Below are 18051 nucleotides of genomic sequence, written 5' to 3'. Positions count from 1 at the left end.
ATCTCAGGCTTTGCTTCCTGCTTTAGTGCTTGTTAGCATTGACTTGACTGTGTATGAAAAACGCAACCAAAAAGCTGCCGTCAGCAAAGGCTAGCCTTCTGGATTAGACTACATCTTTTCTTCCCTCAGCACATAGTTAGATCAGCTGAATGTCACTGCCCTTAGAAAAGTAAATACTTGTTAACTAATTTCCCTGAGCTCCTACACCGTCTTTAATTTGTTTTTCCCTTTCTTCCTCTTTCCTCTCTCTCTCTCCGCTGAAGGGTACACCATTAAGTCGAGCTGATTTAAGGGCCGTCAACATCAACCTCTGTGACATGTGCGTTATCCTGTCAGCCAATCAGAGCAATATCGACGATGCTTCACTGCAGGACAAGGAATGCATCTTGGCGACTCTTAACATCAAATCTATGCAGTTTGATGACAGCATTGGGATCTTGCAGGCTAATTCCCAAGGTAAGGAGTGGCCAAGAATACTTCAGGGCATGGAGAATACTCCTCAAGAGCTTTAGACTGTGAAAACAGTCATCTACTGTGCGCTTTCAAAGACAACAAGGTCCATTTTTTCTGCCCAAATTGGTTTAATAGAACAAGGGAAGACATCAGTTACTAAAGAATAAAAGCATAATGTTTGTGCATTAAGAAACACAATAAATCAGTCATTTAGACACTTTACGCAAACATTAAATATGAAACAAAATTTGTGAATTTCCATTTCATGCATATGTATGTGCAATATTAGAATATGCATGTGATTCTGAGCAGGCATATTGTATATTTCCTCTGTAACCACAGCTCTGAACTAACACTTTTGTGCAGATTGTGTATTTGCCTCCAATTGCTGGACTGTGGCAGATTTGTTTGCCGACAAATTGACTCGAACAGATTGTTTATGCATTCAGATAAACATGTAATCCTCTTGTGCCCATCAGGATTCATCATCATTAAACAGACTGTACAAATCAGTAGCTTCACTTTCTCAGCTGCTCTTCATTACGTAAATTACATACACCACACAAGCTGGCCCATAACAATTAACGTTTAAACCATTATTGAGTATCCACTTTTGCATAAAAAGATGGATTTAAAGCTTCAAAATGACAGCTGTGAGATGAAATGTGTCCAGTATTATCCCAAAGGCTGAACAGTGTGTAGTGTTGAGGAAGAGCACATCCCTCTGTGGAGAATGATCATATCTTTTAATCATACTGTTGATGAATATGTCTTTATCAAGCCCTGAAGGAATCTGTTAGCAGTGTGCTGATTTTGGGGAATTCTGTTGGTTTAAACATAAAGTGTAAAGTGTATCAAGTGCAGTTGAGAGTACTACACCCTTATAGTTTACTGAAAGCATAATACGTTTAGCTGCATTCTTGAATAAAATTGAAGGAGTGGCAGGGGATGTGTAGAAATTTGGGACTGATGGGCATTTCTAGTGCTGTGGAAATCTGTGCACAGATTCCATGCGGGTCTGGTAATTACTACGCTCTCAATGAATTAAACTCAACATCTGGCATGATCAACAGCAGAGCAATGGTGTGTAATAAAGATTTATTTCATTAACACTGAGCATATTAGAACATATTTTCTCACAAAGAACAGTTTTCTTGTTTTTCAGATTATTCCCAAGTAAACTTTTGCAGCAATAGAGATAACATGATGCACATTTTTCTTTCAGATTGGAGTTCCAACTGGGCAGACATATAGTTATTATGATTCTTATTAATGTTACATAATTACACATCATAATTGAATTGTCTTTAAGGCAGAAGAATCTATGTACAGTAAAAATGTATTTACAAACTGATCACACTGAAATCTCTGAGATACAGGTGTAACAAATTACATCATATCACATAATCTTGATAAATATTCTTGCCTTTAGCACCTCACTGTTTCAGTGAGGCTTGTTAAACTTGTGTAGAAAGTGTTATTGAATTTTTGCCAGGAGAAAGTACTACACAGGGCATTACTGGCAGTGCTTTAGGGTTTTTATGAATAAAGTACACAAAGTCCAAGCTACATAATGCATTACCATTGAAAACTACAACACAGTGAAGAATTTAGAGCATAACTTAAAGGTTTGTGTGCATGGTTGTTTTGGAGGCACATAACTTTATGGAGTGTCATCGATGTGCAACAATAAAAGTTGCACGAGACCAAGTGAAATGTGATTAGTCTTGAGAAAATGGTGTGTGTGTGTGTGTGTGTGTGTGTGTGTGTGTGTGTGTGTGTATATATATATATATATATATATATATATATATATATATATATATATATATATATATATATATATATATATATATAAACATTTTTCCTGAATGTCAGTGTTGACTAAAAGTCTAGGAATTTTAGTCTAGTTTTAGTCAATTAAAACTTTATCACAATTTAGTCATGCTGCATAATAGTTCAAAATCATAATACAATTATTTTTTATCAAAATTATAATTGTGATTACTGATCATGATTATGATTGTCCTGATTTATTATGTTATCAGAAATATAAACACACTTCCTACATTATGATAATTGGTAAATCTCAAAAGCTGAAACCATGACATTCCTAATATTCCAATCATTTCAAATTATATTCCTGTCTTTTTTAAACAACAAACAAGGTATGAATTGTGTAACCATTTATTTATTCATATTTTATTTATTCAGTAACCAGTAAAGTTTTTATTTTTTTAAAGTCTATTTTAGTCCTTTTTTTGTCAACAGCGTTGTATGTTGATACCGTCACAAATTATGTTTAATGATGTCACTGACATCTTGTTTTCATCTTTTAGCCATAAAAAAATGACAGATTTTGTTAATGAAATTAACACTAGTTTCAGTGGATATCTAATATTCTTACCCAAAATTCTGCTTCGTACTGGCACTGTAACCAAGTATTGGCTTTCAGAGATCAGAAAATTGTCTTAATCTGGTTATGACAGAATATGAGCAAATTCTGATAAATATGCAATCATTTAATTGTTCAGATGCTAAATATTGCAAAATACCAATGTAATTATAAAATAGTACAATCAACAGTACTCTTGCTCTTGTTTTTTAGTATAAAATTACTCTTTTATCAGCTGAAGCAAAAATGCTTTTCAAATATGCCAGATGGTCGATACTGACTGTCACTGCATATCTGATGTCTTCACAATACACAAAGCAGGAGACGGGATTATTCTCTGCAACATTTAAAGCAATGTCTTAAAACAGTCTCTCTTTTTGTTGTCTATTCTTTTTAGTCTATTGTTCTTCCCCATTGAAAAGGACAACCTCTGTTCAGAATCCTGCAGCCCTTTGAAAACTTTGTGACCTGAATCTTTTCCCTGCATTATGTTTGTCACTGTAAAAACTACACGCTTGCATTTTTTTTTAGTTGATGGATGTCAAAACAGGGCCAATGCATTATGCATATAGCATTACTGATTTAAAGTGTTTACTTGTCAGCTTGAGGAAATGCAAAAGTGTCAAGTCATGTGATTTCATACTCTTGTCACTCCTGCTTGTATTTCATGGCATTTCACATAAAAGGTTTTCAGGATCCACTTCACCAGTTTTATGGTAACAAAATGAACAGCATATAAAATTTATACCTACTAGTTGATGGAAGGCAGCGACTGCTTAATATGCTTGAGCTGACCCTTAAAAGCAGAGGATCTGTATTTCACTGTTTTAGACTAGCGTGCGGTATCCTGCCACCACAAACTCTACAATGTTCACTACATTTAGCGTTATACCATGAAAATCTTATTTGTATTGGCTGACTGTCAGTGTTGGGGAGTAACTAGTTACATGTAACGGCGTTACGTAATTTAATTACAAAATTATAGTAACTGTAATTAGTTACAGTTACTAAGAAAAAATGAGTAATTAAATTACAGTTACTTATGAAATTTTTTACGATTACAAAGGGGATTACATTTGAATATTTACACACATCCACATACAGATTTAACTGATTTCTTTCCCAAATTGCACTGACTATTCTGAGACCGCCCTGATAATTTCCGGGATGCGGAAACACAGTCTGGTTCGTAGATCCAGTCATAAAAACGGAATGCCTAACGCGGACGGAATGTGCCACATTTTGGATGACTAAATCAAAAGTAGGTCAGTACACTTGAATCAAAACATGACATGGACTAGTGTCTGTGAATATTAAGCCCCAAAAATGCAATATATTACTTGCACATTCTGCGTGTCTGTGGAAATCAGGCGCGGACTGGACACCGGGAGAACCGGGACAATTCCCGGTGACCTCGCAGCCGATTTTGCCCCACTATTTAATATCATTATTGTATAATTGCCTGCCGAATGTACTAAAGCGATCATTTGCGAATCCGCCATTTGATAATTAAATCTCTAATAAGTCATGAATTGTTAGTCATGACTCACGCGCTCTCCGCGCCTCCGCCAAACGGTTTGGATCAGACTCAGAGTAATCAATGCGAGAGAGAGAGAGAGAGAGAGAGAGTGAGAGAGAGAGAGAGAGAGAGAGAGAGAGAGAGAGAGAGAGAGAGAGAGAGAGAGTGGACTGCTGGAGCAGAGAAGCAGAACTACTGTTCAGTGTTTTAGGTCAGTTTCATCTGTAAAGATGCTTTTTTGTCTTTGTTTTTTTATTTATTTAATCAAGCAGCAGCACATTGCTCATCAGTCATCACTCAAAATACTATATAAAGGACATCATTATTATCTGTTGTAATGTTACAGTAGGAATTTATCTGAAAAAAAAATCTGATTTTTTTTATAGGTTTAGGGGGAGCTACGACAGACAACAACACAACCCTTACGAAAATTAACATTTTAATATTTAACTATAAATCCAGAGAAAATGGTTACTATTGTTTAACTGTGATAACCAAAAATGTAAAATTATTTTACAAATGTATTTATTTAAAAATAAATACAAATCCATTTGCAAAAAAACAAAAACAAAACAAGGTTATTTTACTTTTATATAGGCTAATAAAAGCATGGCAATTTTTTGTAAGGGAAAAACATGACTCGTGTACAGTATTAGGATTTTTCTATAAAGATATTGTAGTATTGTAGAGTATTGTATTGTAAAGTATAGTTTTGTTCAATCTTGAGTATTAAAGTCATGAGAGAGATGGATAACAGGGCAAAATAAAGAGACTGAAGAGAAAAATGGAAGTGAAGGTGCAGTTCAGGAGACAACTTTTAATTATTTTGCATGTCCCCAAATTAAAGATTTAAACCTTTTTTATGTCAGGTCCATACAAAAAATAGTTTTGTCCATGAATTTGTTTGTATGAGTTTGAATTTTCCAGTCTGAATTTTTTTCCCAGTCCGCCCCTCCTGTAAATTAATGGCAAAGACATGGTTTCATTTACTACACATAGGCCTACTGAAGCTCGCAGTGTTTTCAACCTCTGCTGCCTCAATATAGGAGTACACGAGCACATAAACATAATTTCTAGAACTGCTCTGTGTCACTTCATGTGCATTTTACTTATTTTGAGAAAACTATCATCATATACAGAGACAGCAGTTTAAAAAAAACACCAATGTTTCAGGAGTTTATTACACAGAATACGTCACATGCTTATTAGATAACTGTATTTAAGTTGATGTATATGCTTTTATTTATTATTCTTTAAATTTCACAAATTTAGAAAAGTAATCAAAAAGTACTCAAAAGTAATTCGTTACATTACTTTAATAAAGTAATTGAAAAAGTTACACTACTATTACATTTTAAACAGGGTAACTTGTAATCTGTAACCTATTACATTTCCAAAGTAACCTTCCCAACACTGCTGACTGTTATGCTACTGGTTTGGTCACCATTGCAAACCTTGAATCTGTTTTGGCACCATAAGCAGAGTAAAATGTGACAGTCGTTTTCCTTTTTCTCTTCCAGGTTTCACACCTCCGGGGATGGATAGGTCATCTCCAGATAACAGTCCAGTGCACGGCTTAGTGCGGCAGACATCCATCACCACGGGATCAAACATCCCGATCATAACTGAACTTGGTGAGACGCGACTGCAGTCATCCTGCTAACATGTCAAAGTCAAGTGTGATTAGAATCTAAACTCCTGTTTCAAGCCACATTGATGTGTTCTTTATGAAGTGTGTGTCTGTGATGTGTTTAATGGTGCACCTGAATATTTCACTGACTTGGTCATTGTCGCATCCTCATCAGATGTGCCTTTAATGCACTGGAAGAGACCTAGACTTATAGGGAGAGGAAAAAAGCATGTAGTAGCAAAATGGATCCATTTATAAATAACAATGAGGGTGGCACTATTCCCATGGTGGGGGGACTCATGAAAGTTTTAGATCTCAGAGGGCACTATAAAGCACCAGAGACCGGTCGCTCCAACTCTCCACTGACCCAATTACAGCGAGTTACACTAGAAAGGCTGCAAAAGAGAAAGGGCCTCACAGATGCTATGCAAAACACACTCCTCTCTCTCACACACACACACACACACACACACACACTCGTATGTACTACTGTCCTCTTAACATGAGATGCAAAAGTCCTCCTCCCTGAGGGGTTGCAAAGTCCTACATCTGGGGCACATGGGGCCTGATTTACTAAAGGTTTCTGCCTTTTTTTTCATATTGGTAGTGGTGAAACAAATATTCGAAAAATTAAAAAAGATAGAAAAAGAAACCGCAAATCAAGAATAATCAGTATAATCTTATACGAAGGCTGTCCATATCATCTGTCATTAAAGACATTGACATATACTTGACATTGACTAATCTGAAAGCGTGAGTTTGACTTTGAGTCGAGAGGATATTTCATCCTCTTGACAGAGTCCTTCTGTAATTCAAAAAGAGAAAAGCTAGATAGTCAAGCTAATAATACTCCCAAGAATTGTAAACATGATAAAAGTGTAGATAACTTGAGTTGCTACTTGTTTATAGTGTTCTGAATTGGTCATTTCTTAAAATTTGCCATTCTGTTTTCCTGTAAATAATCATTGCTGACAGGAAACTAAATTTATTAATATAAAAAAAAACTAAGAAATTTTGTTAATAAATAAATGGAGAATACATATAAATCATTTATAAAATGAAATGAAATTCAATTGTTGAGATAAACAATCGTTCAGAAGTGTGGGGAAAGTAATCATGATTTCCACAAAAGTATCAAGCAGCACAACTGTTTTTCTATACTGATAAAAAATAAATGTTTCTTGAGTAGCAAATAAGTATATTGAAATATTCTCTCTGAAGTATCGTGTATAATGGCTGCTGAAATTTCAGCTTTGCATCACAGGAATACTAAAATAGAAAACATTTGTTTTTTGATGAATTCAGCCTTGGTGAACATAAGAGACTGCATTCAAAAACATTAAAAACTCTTACAACCCAAAACATTTTAACTGTAGTGCAGTGCTTCTCAACTGTTTTGGCCATGGCACCTACATATTTCCATGGTCATAAAGCTGCAACCCACTTTATGATATATATATATATATATATCATTTGTTTAAAAAATATATCATACCTTCATGCAAATCCTTCCCAGCTAACACACGAAGTACCAGTGATGTGCTTTATTGGTACTTGACTTTTATTTCACACGTTGCATGCTCATAGTTTCTTTTGTGATTAAGTGAAATGATATACAGCATGCACTGCAGCATTTGTGTGTGCGATTAAAGAGTGCATGATACAAGCACAGTATAATGTCCCACCAGTTGAGAAACTGCTGTAGTGTATGCATTTTTTACATTTAAAAATTGTTGTAAATCAATTAAATTTTTTTTTACATTTCTTAGTAATTATTGTGTAATATATATAAATATATATGTCTTCATTAAATTTTAATATAAATATGTGGACCATCAGCCATTTAAGAAACCCACATGAGTTGATCATTCTTTAGCTGCAACTGTTTTCATTGCTGCATCACCTGAATTCTTTGCTTTTCTCCAATCATTTCCTTTTTGTTTTGTCACACTGCATACTGTCATCTGTTCAGTGGATCACGTTTTTGCTGTGATAACTCAACTAGAAGTTTTTTGCACAGATTGAAAAATGTTTAGCCTATAGGTAGCGTAATAATCTACTTAAAGTAATTCACAGCTACTTTATGCAGATTCTCTACACAAGCAAATCAATGGAGCGCTTGGTAAATCAGGCCTGCAGTATTAGTGTTGGAATATGTGTGATTACACAAGAAACGTGGAAAAACATGTTGAGAGCGATTTGTTTTCTCTTCTAAATGGTTCATAGTAATCTTTCCCTGCACGACATCCCCGTTATTGTGAACAAACACGGCCAAACTGTTCATGGAGTTCTTATGGAAGCGCTTCATACTGACACTGTACCTTTAGATTTCTAATCCCACTCTTGACATGATACTCTCATTTATGCTTTCTCTTTCTCTGGCTTTGAACTTGTTTCAATAACTGTCTCCCCTAAACACTGTTTTATCATCATTAGCTAAGCCTGGCAAACTACTGCCTTTGGTTTCATTCAGTCAGGAAAAAAACAGTGGAAACAACATACAAATGATAACAGAACTGGGTAAGCTGTGCCTTTGTCCTCCGCTACTCTGATGCACTGCCTCCTTCATCGGCTTGCCTTGATTTCTCTCGCTGCAGCTGAGGCCTGCTCCCATGGCATCACTTTGAACACATTTTTATCCTTAGTTCTGGTTGAAATTGACTGTCTTGTTTTTGGCCTTTTTTAAGGATTTTTTTTTTCTTTCTTTCTCAGAGCATCACTAGGCCTTTGATCATGCGAGTCTGTCCTTGTGGCTGTTTCCATAGCATCTCCCTGCAGTTCAATTCTTTGGCCCGGGCTCCTTTTCATCAGCGGCCTGTCTGAAAGACTGACATTTCTCTTCCTTAGCTCACAGGAAGTTTGGGAAGAAATCAAATTAGAAAAAAAAACAACAACTATCAAACCTTGCTTTAAGCTGTTTATTTTTATTTATTTATTTTGGTGCTGGCCCTAATCTCTGAAGCATAGATTTTGAAAGGGGGTGAAACAAAGACTGTTGTGTGGGGCTGTGTTCAAAACAAGTGGGATTTCAGGGCATTGTCTCTGTACACTTGCCGCTGAGACCATACACAATAGCCTCAAAGCAATCTGACTGCTTCTGTCCAACTAAAGATATCAATGTTTAAATATGGATTTGTGTTTTCATATATATATCTTTGTGTTGTTCCAGAAACATAGAACTATCTTTTTTGATGCAACACAAAAAGAGAAATGTCAAAGAATTATACTAGCCACTCTTCTCCATGCAAATTGGATGAATAGTGAAAGTTTAAAAAAGGATCCAAAAGCTTAATAAAAGCAGTTCACAATTCTTGTATCGTGTATTCCTCATCATTTGATGTCATACAGTAGCTGTATGTGAAACAAAGAGTAATTTAAGTCTTTATTTACTGATGATCTGACCCCTCTAATGATTCGTTAACCACTGTGACTGAATTATTGAGTCCGTGAACAGGATCGGTCCAATTTTTTATAAAACTATTCATATCAGTTTTGTGAAGTGATGATTCATTTAAAGGATCTGACTCAAAAGAACGATCCAGACATTGCAGCTTCTCTCAGAAACATAATTTTTATTTATTTTTTTTTATGTGAATTATCACTTCTAAGATATTCAGATTCAAGTAAGATCAAAAGTTTTGAGTACTGCAGTGTGCAGATATCAATATTTCAACCTATATTAATCTCCAGAATGCATGCCCACTGATGTGCATGCAGTTTTTTTTCTTTTTTCTTTGCTCATTGTTTATTTGACATCATTAAACCGTTTACTGTTTGATGGTGAGACACTCCACTTCACCCTTTGAAGGACATTAGTTGACTCTTCTTCAAAGTTCTAAAACGTCTCTCTCTGTACTGCAGTGAATGACTCCAACGTTCAGTTTTTGGACCAAGACGACGATGACGACCCAGATACGGAGCTGTATCTGACCCAACCGTTTGCCTGCGGTACCGCGTTCGCCATCAGTGTGTTGGACTCCCTGATGAGTGCGGTGAGTTAGTGGCTAAACAGCTGCCACATTGACACATATTCACTGATTTGAATTCCTTTAAACAGATTGGCATACATAAATACATACCTTTCATTGTGTGAAGGATACTTCATATTATCTACTAGGCTTCAGGTGATCTTTTTGTTCAAAAGCAGCCAGTGATTTGGTGAACAAAGCAAGCTGTCAGAAGGTGCACAGTCATTTCTCCCATCAAGGCATGTCTTATAGAATTACATGAAGGCATGTCTCACTGCTAATCCTTTGAAATAATGTATAGAAAAGAGACATCCTCCGGCTGTGCAGTGCTTTAGATGTAGGGCTCAGGCATTACCACCAGGCAGAGGTTGGTAAATGAAATGCCACATTGATCAGACAGCACTGTCAGCAGCATTGACATCAAAAGGAAAGTTGTTGCCAAGACTCCTCATATAATGTGTCATGAAATGAACTTTCAAGAGTCTTATTAGATCTTTTAACAAGGTAAGTGCTCAAGTTTTCTTTAATGGCATGCCTTGACACGCAGAGGTGGGCTGCTATGGGGTCCAATTAGGGGTAGATTAGGAAAGATACTTTTTCCCCCCTTTTCCTCCACCACCCCCCTCACCACCTATGACCGCTACTATCCCCTTATCCATATGATGGCTTAATTCCAGTACCTTTCACTTTGAGTGAAGCTAGAACAAAGCAGCCTTCAAGTGCATTTCACTGTGGACAAAGGTGAAGCCTGCTAATAGACAGCTCTCATCCATCATTGGGCTGAAAGCTGCTGTCAGGGGCCCGGAGAGTTGTCACTCTAGTGCAGCCCTCTGGTGCTCACACAAATGACCTTGTGATCTTAGTGGAATCTTTTATTTTTGTACTGTAATCATTTGACAACTTAATCATCTCTGACACTGAAGAACATTTGATGGACAAGATACAGCATGGTCTACAAGTCAGAAACCACTTTAAAAGTCAAGGATACAGAATCTGATTTAAACTTGGAATTAATATAAAGTTTAAGGATTTAAAATACATTACTGTTAGAATTTTTTTTAATTAATACTTTTATTCAGTGTAGATACATTAAATTGATCAAAAGTGACAGTAAAGAAAAAAATAAGCAGCACAAATATTTGAAGCATTGGTAATAAGAAATGTTTCTTGAGCAGCAAATCAGTATATTAGAATGATTTCTGAAAGATCACATGACACTGAAAACTGGAGTAATGATGTTGAAAATTCTGCTTTGTCATCACAGGAATAAATTACATTTCAAAATATATTAAAACAGAAAACTATTAATCCATTTAAAAAAAATCTTATTGACCTCAGCCATTAAAAGTTAGTGCATAAAAGTTATGAGGTGAAGTGAATAAGAAAAATCTAAGAATTATTATTATTTTTTTGCATTTTCCGCAAGCATATTAAACAACACAACAGTTTTCAACAATAACAAGACAGTAATAAGAAGAGATGTTGCTTGAGCACAACACTGCATTAAATCTTTCATTGTATTTCTATATCCAGTGCTGGGTAGATGACTTACAAATTATATGGTCTGTTATTGATTACAAATTACATTTAGTAAATTGTAGTTAGTAACATAATCTGGGTTATTTGTAGGTCACTATTTAAAATGTGACATTGACTGTGTTAACAATGCAGGATTACACAGCTCTTCATGTTTAAAACATATAAACATATTATCATTAAAGCAAACATTTTCAACTATTCGTCTATAAAATAAAAGAAGAACTTTCACTAGTGGTCTCAGACTTTAGGACCCCGCTATACAAGACAAATGTCCCCGACTTGTTGTGTTATGAGATCTATCTTCATTGTATGCAATCTGCAATTAGCTACAATAATGATAATTAAAATGTCCTCGTGTGCAAAACGCTCCCCTGTTAAGCGTGGCTGGTGTTACCAAAATGAATGTGCATGGGGAGGAGACGACAATGACAACAACAACAACAGCTGGCGTAATTACATTCCTGTGTCTCTTCCCTTCCCAGGGAGTGAAATGAGAAGAGACAGATCAGGGTCTAGATAACAGTGCTCGGGACAGCTCCAAAATCCTGACAGTCTTGAGTTGTGATTCTAATGGCACTCACGTCCGGATCCTCTCCTTTATCTTGGCAGACATACTTCAATGATAATATCCTCACCCTGATCCGCACACTGGTCACAGGAGGCGCCACTCCGGAGCTGGAGGGCCTGCTAGCTGAGGAGAACGCGCTGAGAGGTGGCTACAGCACGCCGCAGACGCTGGCTAACAGGGACAGGTGTCGGGTCGCCCAGCTGGCCCTCTACGATGGGCCCTTCGCAGACTTGGGGGTAAGTGGGCAGTTAAGAGGAGCTGACACGTTTTGGCACTTTCCCCAACAGGGGTCATTCCCTGTCTGAGGTCTCCCCTGCCCACTAATGCAAGTGAACCAGCAGAACATGCTAAATCTGTGGGTAAAAAGTAATGCAGCATTAAATCTTTCATGGTATTTCTACTGTATTATATCCAGTGTTATGTAGATTACTTAAAAATTATGGTCCTTTACTGATTATAAATTACATGAAGTAAATTGTGGTTTATAACATAATCTGGATTACACATATTAAGTAATGTAGTCTGACTACTTTTTGGATTACTTTTAGATTATTTTGGACCTTACGCATTTATCACATAGACCTGAATGTGATTATAGTGTACCATACTGATTTAAAAATATATATAATGTCCCAAACTGTGGTTTGTAATTAAAAATTAATGAAATCATAAAATGTCAAAAGCTTGAGAATCCCTACATTACATAAACAAACATTAATAAACATGAAAACATGACATTACATGGCCAAAGTCTTCTGGGTTTGAAATAATTTTGTCCAGACTTCCAGTATTAATGATTAGTGGACGTCACTGGATATGATGAAGTCAAAGTATTTCACAGCTGTGTCAGCAGTGTTTAGTAACTTGCATAAATATTGGTCTGTATAATAAGAGGTAGGTTCATTTAGAAAGGAACATTTTACATTTAAAATAAAAAATAAACTGGGATGAAAAAATAAATTATTAATACTTTACTCTCATTGTGTGAATACAATGTAATCAATAAAAAAGTACCTGTAATCTGATTATGAGCATTTTAAAATGTAATATAATCGAATTAAAAGTAATAAATTTTGGGTTCTGATTACGTTATCAAGATGACATTTTCTCAGTTACTACCCAGCACTGACTGTATCGAAGTAAAAATGCCATATATTTCATGAATGAGGCAAACAACACCTGCTCTTACACTCAAGTTGGCCCTGTCATGCCTGAAATAAGCATATGATGATTTGAATGTTATGAATGAACCATTAAAGCACTATGGTGTGTTCTTTTTCAGGATGGCGGTTGCTACGGAGACTTGTTTTGTAAAGCATTAAAAACATACAACATGCTGTGCTTTGGAATCTATAGATTGCGAGATGCACATTTAAGTACACCAGGCCAGTGCACAAAAAGGTAAGCTGTCCTTTTGACCTATTAACCTCTTTATTTCACTCGGCCTATAATCCAGCTTCACGGCTGGGAAAGAAAAATGAAGCCCACATTATTGTAAACCCATTTCCAACACCTAGTAAGGTGTGAGCTCCCTAACTAGGCAATTTTCTGTAGGAGCACAGCTGATAAAATTTAACACTAATTTATGCTTGCTTGTTAGATAAATAAATATTCAAAAGGACAAAATTAAAAAGGAAGTCAGAATGTTATTTTTTCTTTTCAAAGAAATTAATACTTTTATTGAAATGCTGTTTTCATCAACTTTCTTCATCAAAGAATCCTGAAAAAAGGAGCATCAGAGTAATTTTTTTAGCAGCAAATCTGCATATTAAAATGATTTCTGAAGGATCATGTGACACTGAACACTGGAGTAATGAATTGATCACAGGAATAAATTGTTTTAGAATATATATATATATATTTTTTTTAACCTAATTATATTTCACAATATTACAGTTTTGCTGTGATTTAGTAAATAAATGCAGCCTTTATGAAGAGATTTCTTTCAAAAGCATTTAAAAAAAAAAGTTTACTATAGTGTGCCTTATTTTATTACAATCTAAGGCAGTCACGTGTCCTTCATGGTTAAAGCAACCCCATAGTTCAGTGAATATTTAAGCCATTTTAACAATTTTTAAGCATGATTTTAATCAGTAGTGATCTTTTTTCAGTGTTTTTTTTTCAATGTTAAGTGCACTATGTATTACTATTATTAGAATCCCGCTTTTAGCTTAGCCACATGCTAATATTTGAATATTGACTAATAACTGATTAGTCATGAAATTATAGAAATTATACACTTCACCTATAAACCTGTTTAATATTGTTCTGCAAAGGGCAAAATGGCATCTTAACATTACTTGAACGTGTGTGCAGGTATGTCATCACAAACCCACCTTATGAGTTTGAGCTGGTGCCCACGGACCTGATCTTCTGTCTGATGCAGTTTGACCACAATGCGGGCCAGTCCCGAGTGAGCCTGTCCCACTCCTCTCATTCCTCTCATTCATCCAGCAAGAAGAGCTCGTCTGTTCACATCCCCGCCACGAATCGGCAGAACCGCAGCAGCAAAGCACGTGAAGCCCGTGACAAACAGAAGTAAGTTGGCCTTCATTTCTCTAACCCAGCAGAGTTGAGTGTAAGTGTGTGTTTTTTCACTTCTGTGGGATTAGCACACCTTGTACAGAAAAGATGCTGTGTGTGTGTTCTCAGCCTTCCATGTTCTGTTTGTGAGTTTGCTTCATTGTTATGTGCATGTGGCCCTTGCCTTGACCACACATAGAACTTTATGACCATTTGATCATTGCTTCATCGCCAGTGAACCGTAACCAGAAACATGTCTGCATATTGCACACAATCAACCTGTGAGCTTTTGAAAATAAACTAGAGGTCTTCATCTCATAGTCTGCACCAGTTTAGATTTGTTACAGCACGGGATTCTATTAGGAATTTTAAATGTATGTATTAAAAATAATACTATGAATCTGCAGGTCCCTTGCAGACTTCTAGAACTATTTATTCAATATGTATTATCAAGCTAAATAATGTTCCAGAAATAGAGGCAGAATTTTTCATCAGCTTTTGTGTATAGGTAATATAGATCGTTTTGGACGTTATTCCAAATATAAGAGTAAGGGAACAGCATTAATTAATTAATTCCTTGCCTTCCTGTTTGTCTAATCATTATGTCTGTGTGTGTAAGAACTGCAGATTGCATCATCATGTTTTTAGTCTGTGTTAGTGGCTTATTTTCAGTTATGCTCTAGTGATTTTTTATGTTTCAGGTAGGGTTTAGAGACATTATCCTAGCATAAATGGTTTCACACCATCCCTACATGCCCTGCAAGAGCAGAAACTCCTATGGTGTGTATTATTGTAGAAGCTTTGGATAATTTAAGTGTGGATCTTTAAAAATTTCCAGATTTGAAAACTGTATCATCTACATATTCAATCTTCATGAAGCTGCTGTTGTTGAGACTTTTACTCTCGCCAGAATGGAGGTGCTGCAAGGTATTTTGGGATGTTGTAAAACCCTGCATTGATTTCAAGTGCCTGTTAAAATACATGCCTAAAAGTTGTCATTCAAAAAGTTAGTTTGGAAGTTATTCCCCGATTAGAGATTAGGTTAAATTAGTTAATATGAGATTTTTATTTTTCAGATTTAAGAAGCACATTGTCTTTTTTAAGAGTTTTTTTGTAAGATCCATCAAAATCTTTAATACTGATTGAGCTAAATAGTTTGTAGTCATAAATTCTGAATTAGCATTGACAACATTTAATTTAGATTTTTATAAGACTCATTTCTCATTAGTGTAAAAAAAAGATGGTTATAATTTTTAATTCACAATATATTAACCAGAATAAAAATGTAACGGTATGATGTCAGTTATTCTGTTTGATACCTGTTACTTGCCTTAAACACTGTAAAACTTACATAGACCACTTTTTTTTTCTAAAGTGCAACAAGGATGAATAGAATGGGCCCAGGTATGCAAGTTAATGATTCTGCATGATAAAGCACCTGTTGTGGGATCTTTTAATCATAACTTTGTCCTTTGTGGAGCACTGTTATGAGAGGGGATTTTGATTTTACTTTCCTATGAAATCATGCATACTTTTCACCTTCGCTTTCTAACTGAAAGCAAATGGCTGCTGCTACTGCCTCACTCTTGTCATGCTCAGGACCATCCCAGCATTGCATGTGGTCGACTATCATCCTCTCGCTACCCTCTGTCCATCTGGAATCTGGTTCCAGTGATCTCTCTCTCAATAATCCCCCTCGACTTGTTTGAACTCCTCTTGTTCATTTACCTCTCATTAGGGTTTTCTTTCTTTTTCTTTTTATTTCTTTCCTTCTTTAAGACAAACTGAATTGTGTGCGATGTCAGTGTGTATGCACATTGTTCCTTCATGTAGGTTCAAATCAAAATGTATTTGTTTTGCTTACATAATTCTAATAAGGTATTTGGAAAATAATAAAATCTGATTCAGAGAGTTGTTTTCAAAGCCATTCAAATCCAATTCTATAATTAATAACAATCTGAAATATGATCAAATTACATATTTAAAATAATAAAATGTACTGTTAATTATTATTACAATCTGTAATTATTATATTTTGAAAAAAACAATTTCAATGCAGAAACATGTATTTTATACAGTATTTGTTCAAAGTATCGCCAGTGTTGCTAATTATTAATGATGCATTGGTGGCTTTTGTCATATTTGCCACTTTGCGTTGTGCATAAAAACATCTGTTTTAATTTAAGAAAGACCTCTCGTGACTTATGACTGCATTAATCCAAAAAAAAAAAAGTAGATTCGGTCTTTTAAAAGCTCCCCACTCAATCCAAGCAAAAGTGGTTTCACGTTCCGCTGAAATTCACCTCAAATATCTGTGTGAGAGAGGGGAGCCATGATGAGAGTCCCTGTGCTGCTGAAATTGGCTCTTTTAACCCTTGCGGGGCCAGAGGATGTCTTGGGGCAATGTAAGTGCCAGCATCAGTAGTAAACTCAGGGGAACGAAGCGAGGTGGCTGACTCCTTGCACCACCTCAGGCACAGCTCCACTTACATCAAACGACTGCGCCGTGACACTCTTCCCCCACGGCTCGTCGCAGCCTGACACTCCAAGGTGTGCAGCACATTTCAAGTTGGAGGAATATGTGGAAAAATGTTGGAGTGCTGGAAAATGACACTGCCTAGGAGAAAGTAAATGTGATGAGGTCAGATGCTGGCCCTACCCATGGCTTGAGTCCTCATAGGACACTTTTCCGAATAAAACACCTGATTTCAGAGAACCGGTCATGTGATAACATGCTCAAATACACAGCACGATACAATCATTTCTATTTGGCTACAGTACGTACCGTGCTGCCTCATGAAATCAGTAATAGGTCCAACAATGTGCGTTTCACCCTGTGTCCTGAATGTAAATTCAAGTTCATGTATTGTAGAAAGAGAGAAAGAAAGTGTGGGAATTTATAATTTTTTTTTAATAGAGATTTTAATAGAGAACGAATGATCCTGCATTAAAGATCTGATATTAACGCTGAGTTTCTCGTCTTCTGCTTCTCTCCTGCATGGCTGTCTCACAGAAAAGAGATGGTTTACAGATGAAGCAGAAAACGCATACCCAAGGAACATTCAAATCAAGCCCATGAGCACTCACATGGCCAACCAAGTCAATCAATACAAATCCACTAGCAGTCTGATTCCACCCATCCGAGAAGTCGAAGATGAATGCTGAACGAATCCCCGGCCTTTACCATTATGGAGGGATTTGGGTCATCCTGCTGTAAAAGATGAGCGCTAATCGCAAAACCATGATTGAGATGATGGCGACACATTGTTCTTCCCTTGTTCAACTCAAGGGTTTGAAGCATTTGAGAACTGGAAGGGACTTCCTGTGTGTATACCTTTAATGTTACTTCCGTACTTTTTTATATGTATACATAGTGATGTACATAATGACAATCAAGTAAGGATTGTACAGCCCCTAGCACTTTTTAAAGTTGTTAACGGACGAAAAAAAAAAAAA

At 36.1% G+C, this 18051-nt stretch overlaps 1 protein-coding gene across 14 annotated transcripts in view; it reads left to right on the top strand.

Moving 5' to 3' along the window:
* Positions 1–17828, top strand: part of LOC132110880 (calcium-activated potassium channel subunit alpha-1a-like) — a 286517-nt gene extending 268689 nt beyond the window's left edge. For 6 of the 14 annotated variants that reach the window (XM_059517920.1, XM_059517926.1, XM_059517922.1 and 3 more), the window contains 9 exons: positions 264–456; positions 5888–6001; positions 8434–8517; positions 9859–9989; positions 12114–12308; positions 13355–13473; positions 14389–14610; positions 15971–15999; positions 17609–17828. In XM_059517920.1, coding sequence (XP_059373903.1) covers positions 264–456; positions 5888–6001; positions 8434–8517; positions 9859–9989; positions 12114–12308; positions 13355–13473; positions 14389–14610; positions 15971–15999; positions 17609–17760 — 1239 coding nt within the window. In that variant the 3' untranslated portion in view covers positions 17761–17828. The remainder of the gene's footprint in view (positions 1–263; positions 457–5887; positions 6002–8433; positions 8518–9858; positions 9990–12113; positions 12309–13354; positions 13474–14388; positions 14611–15970; positions 16000–17608) is intronic. The other 8 variants (XM_059517924.1, XM_059517923.1, XM_059517930.1 and 5 more) reach the window with 3 other exon arrangements.
* The last annotated feature ends 223 nt before the right edge of the window (positions 17829–18051 follow it).

Source organism: Carassius carassius, chromosome 30, assembly GCF_963082965.1.
Source record: "Carassius carassius chromosome 30, fCarCar2.1, whole genome shotgun sequence".
In the NCBI taxonomy this organism is placed as follows: Eukaryota; Metazoa; Chordata; class Actinopteri; order Cypriniformes; family Cyprinidae; genus Carassius; species Carassius carassius.
Note: the sequence above shows the minus strand (reverse complement) of the source record. Positions and strands in the feature narration are given on the sequence as shown.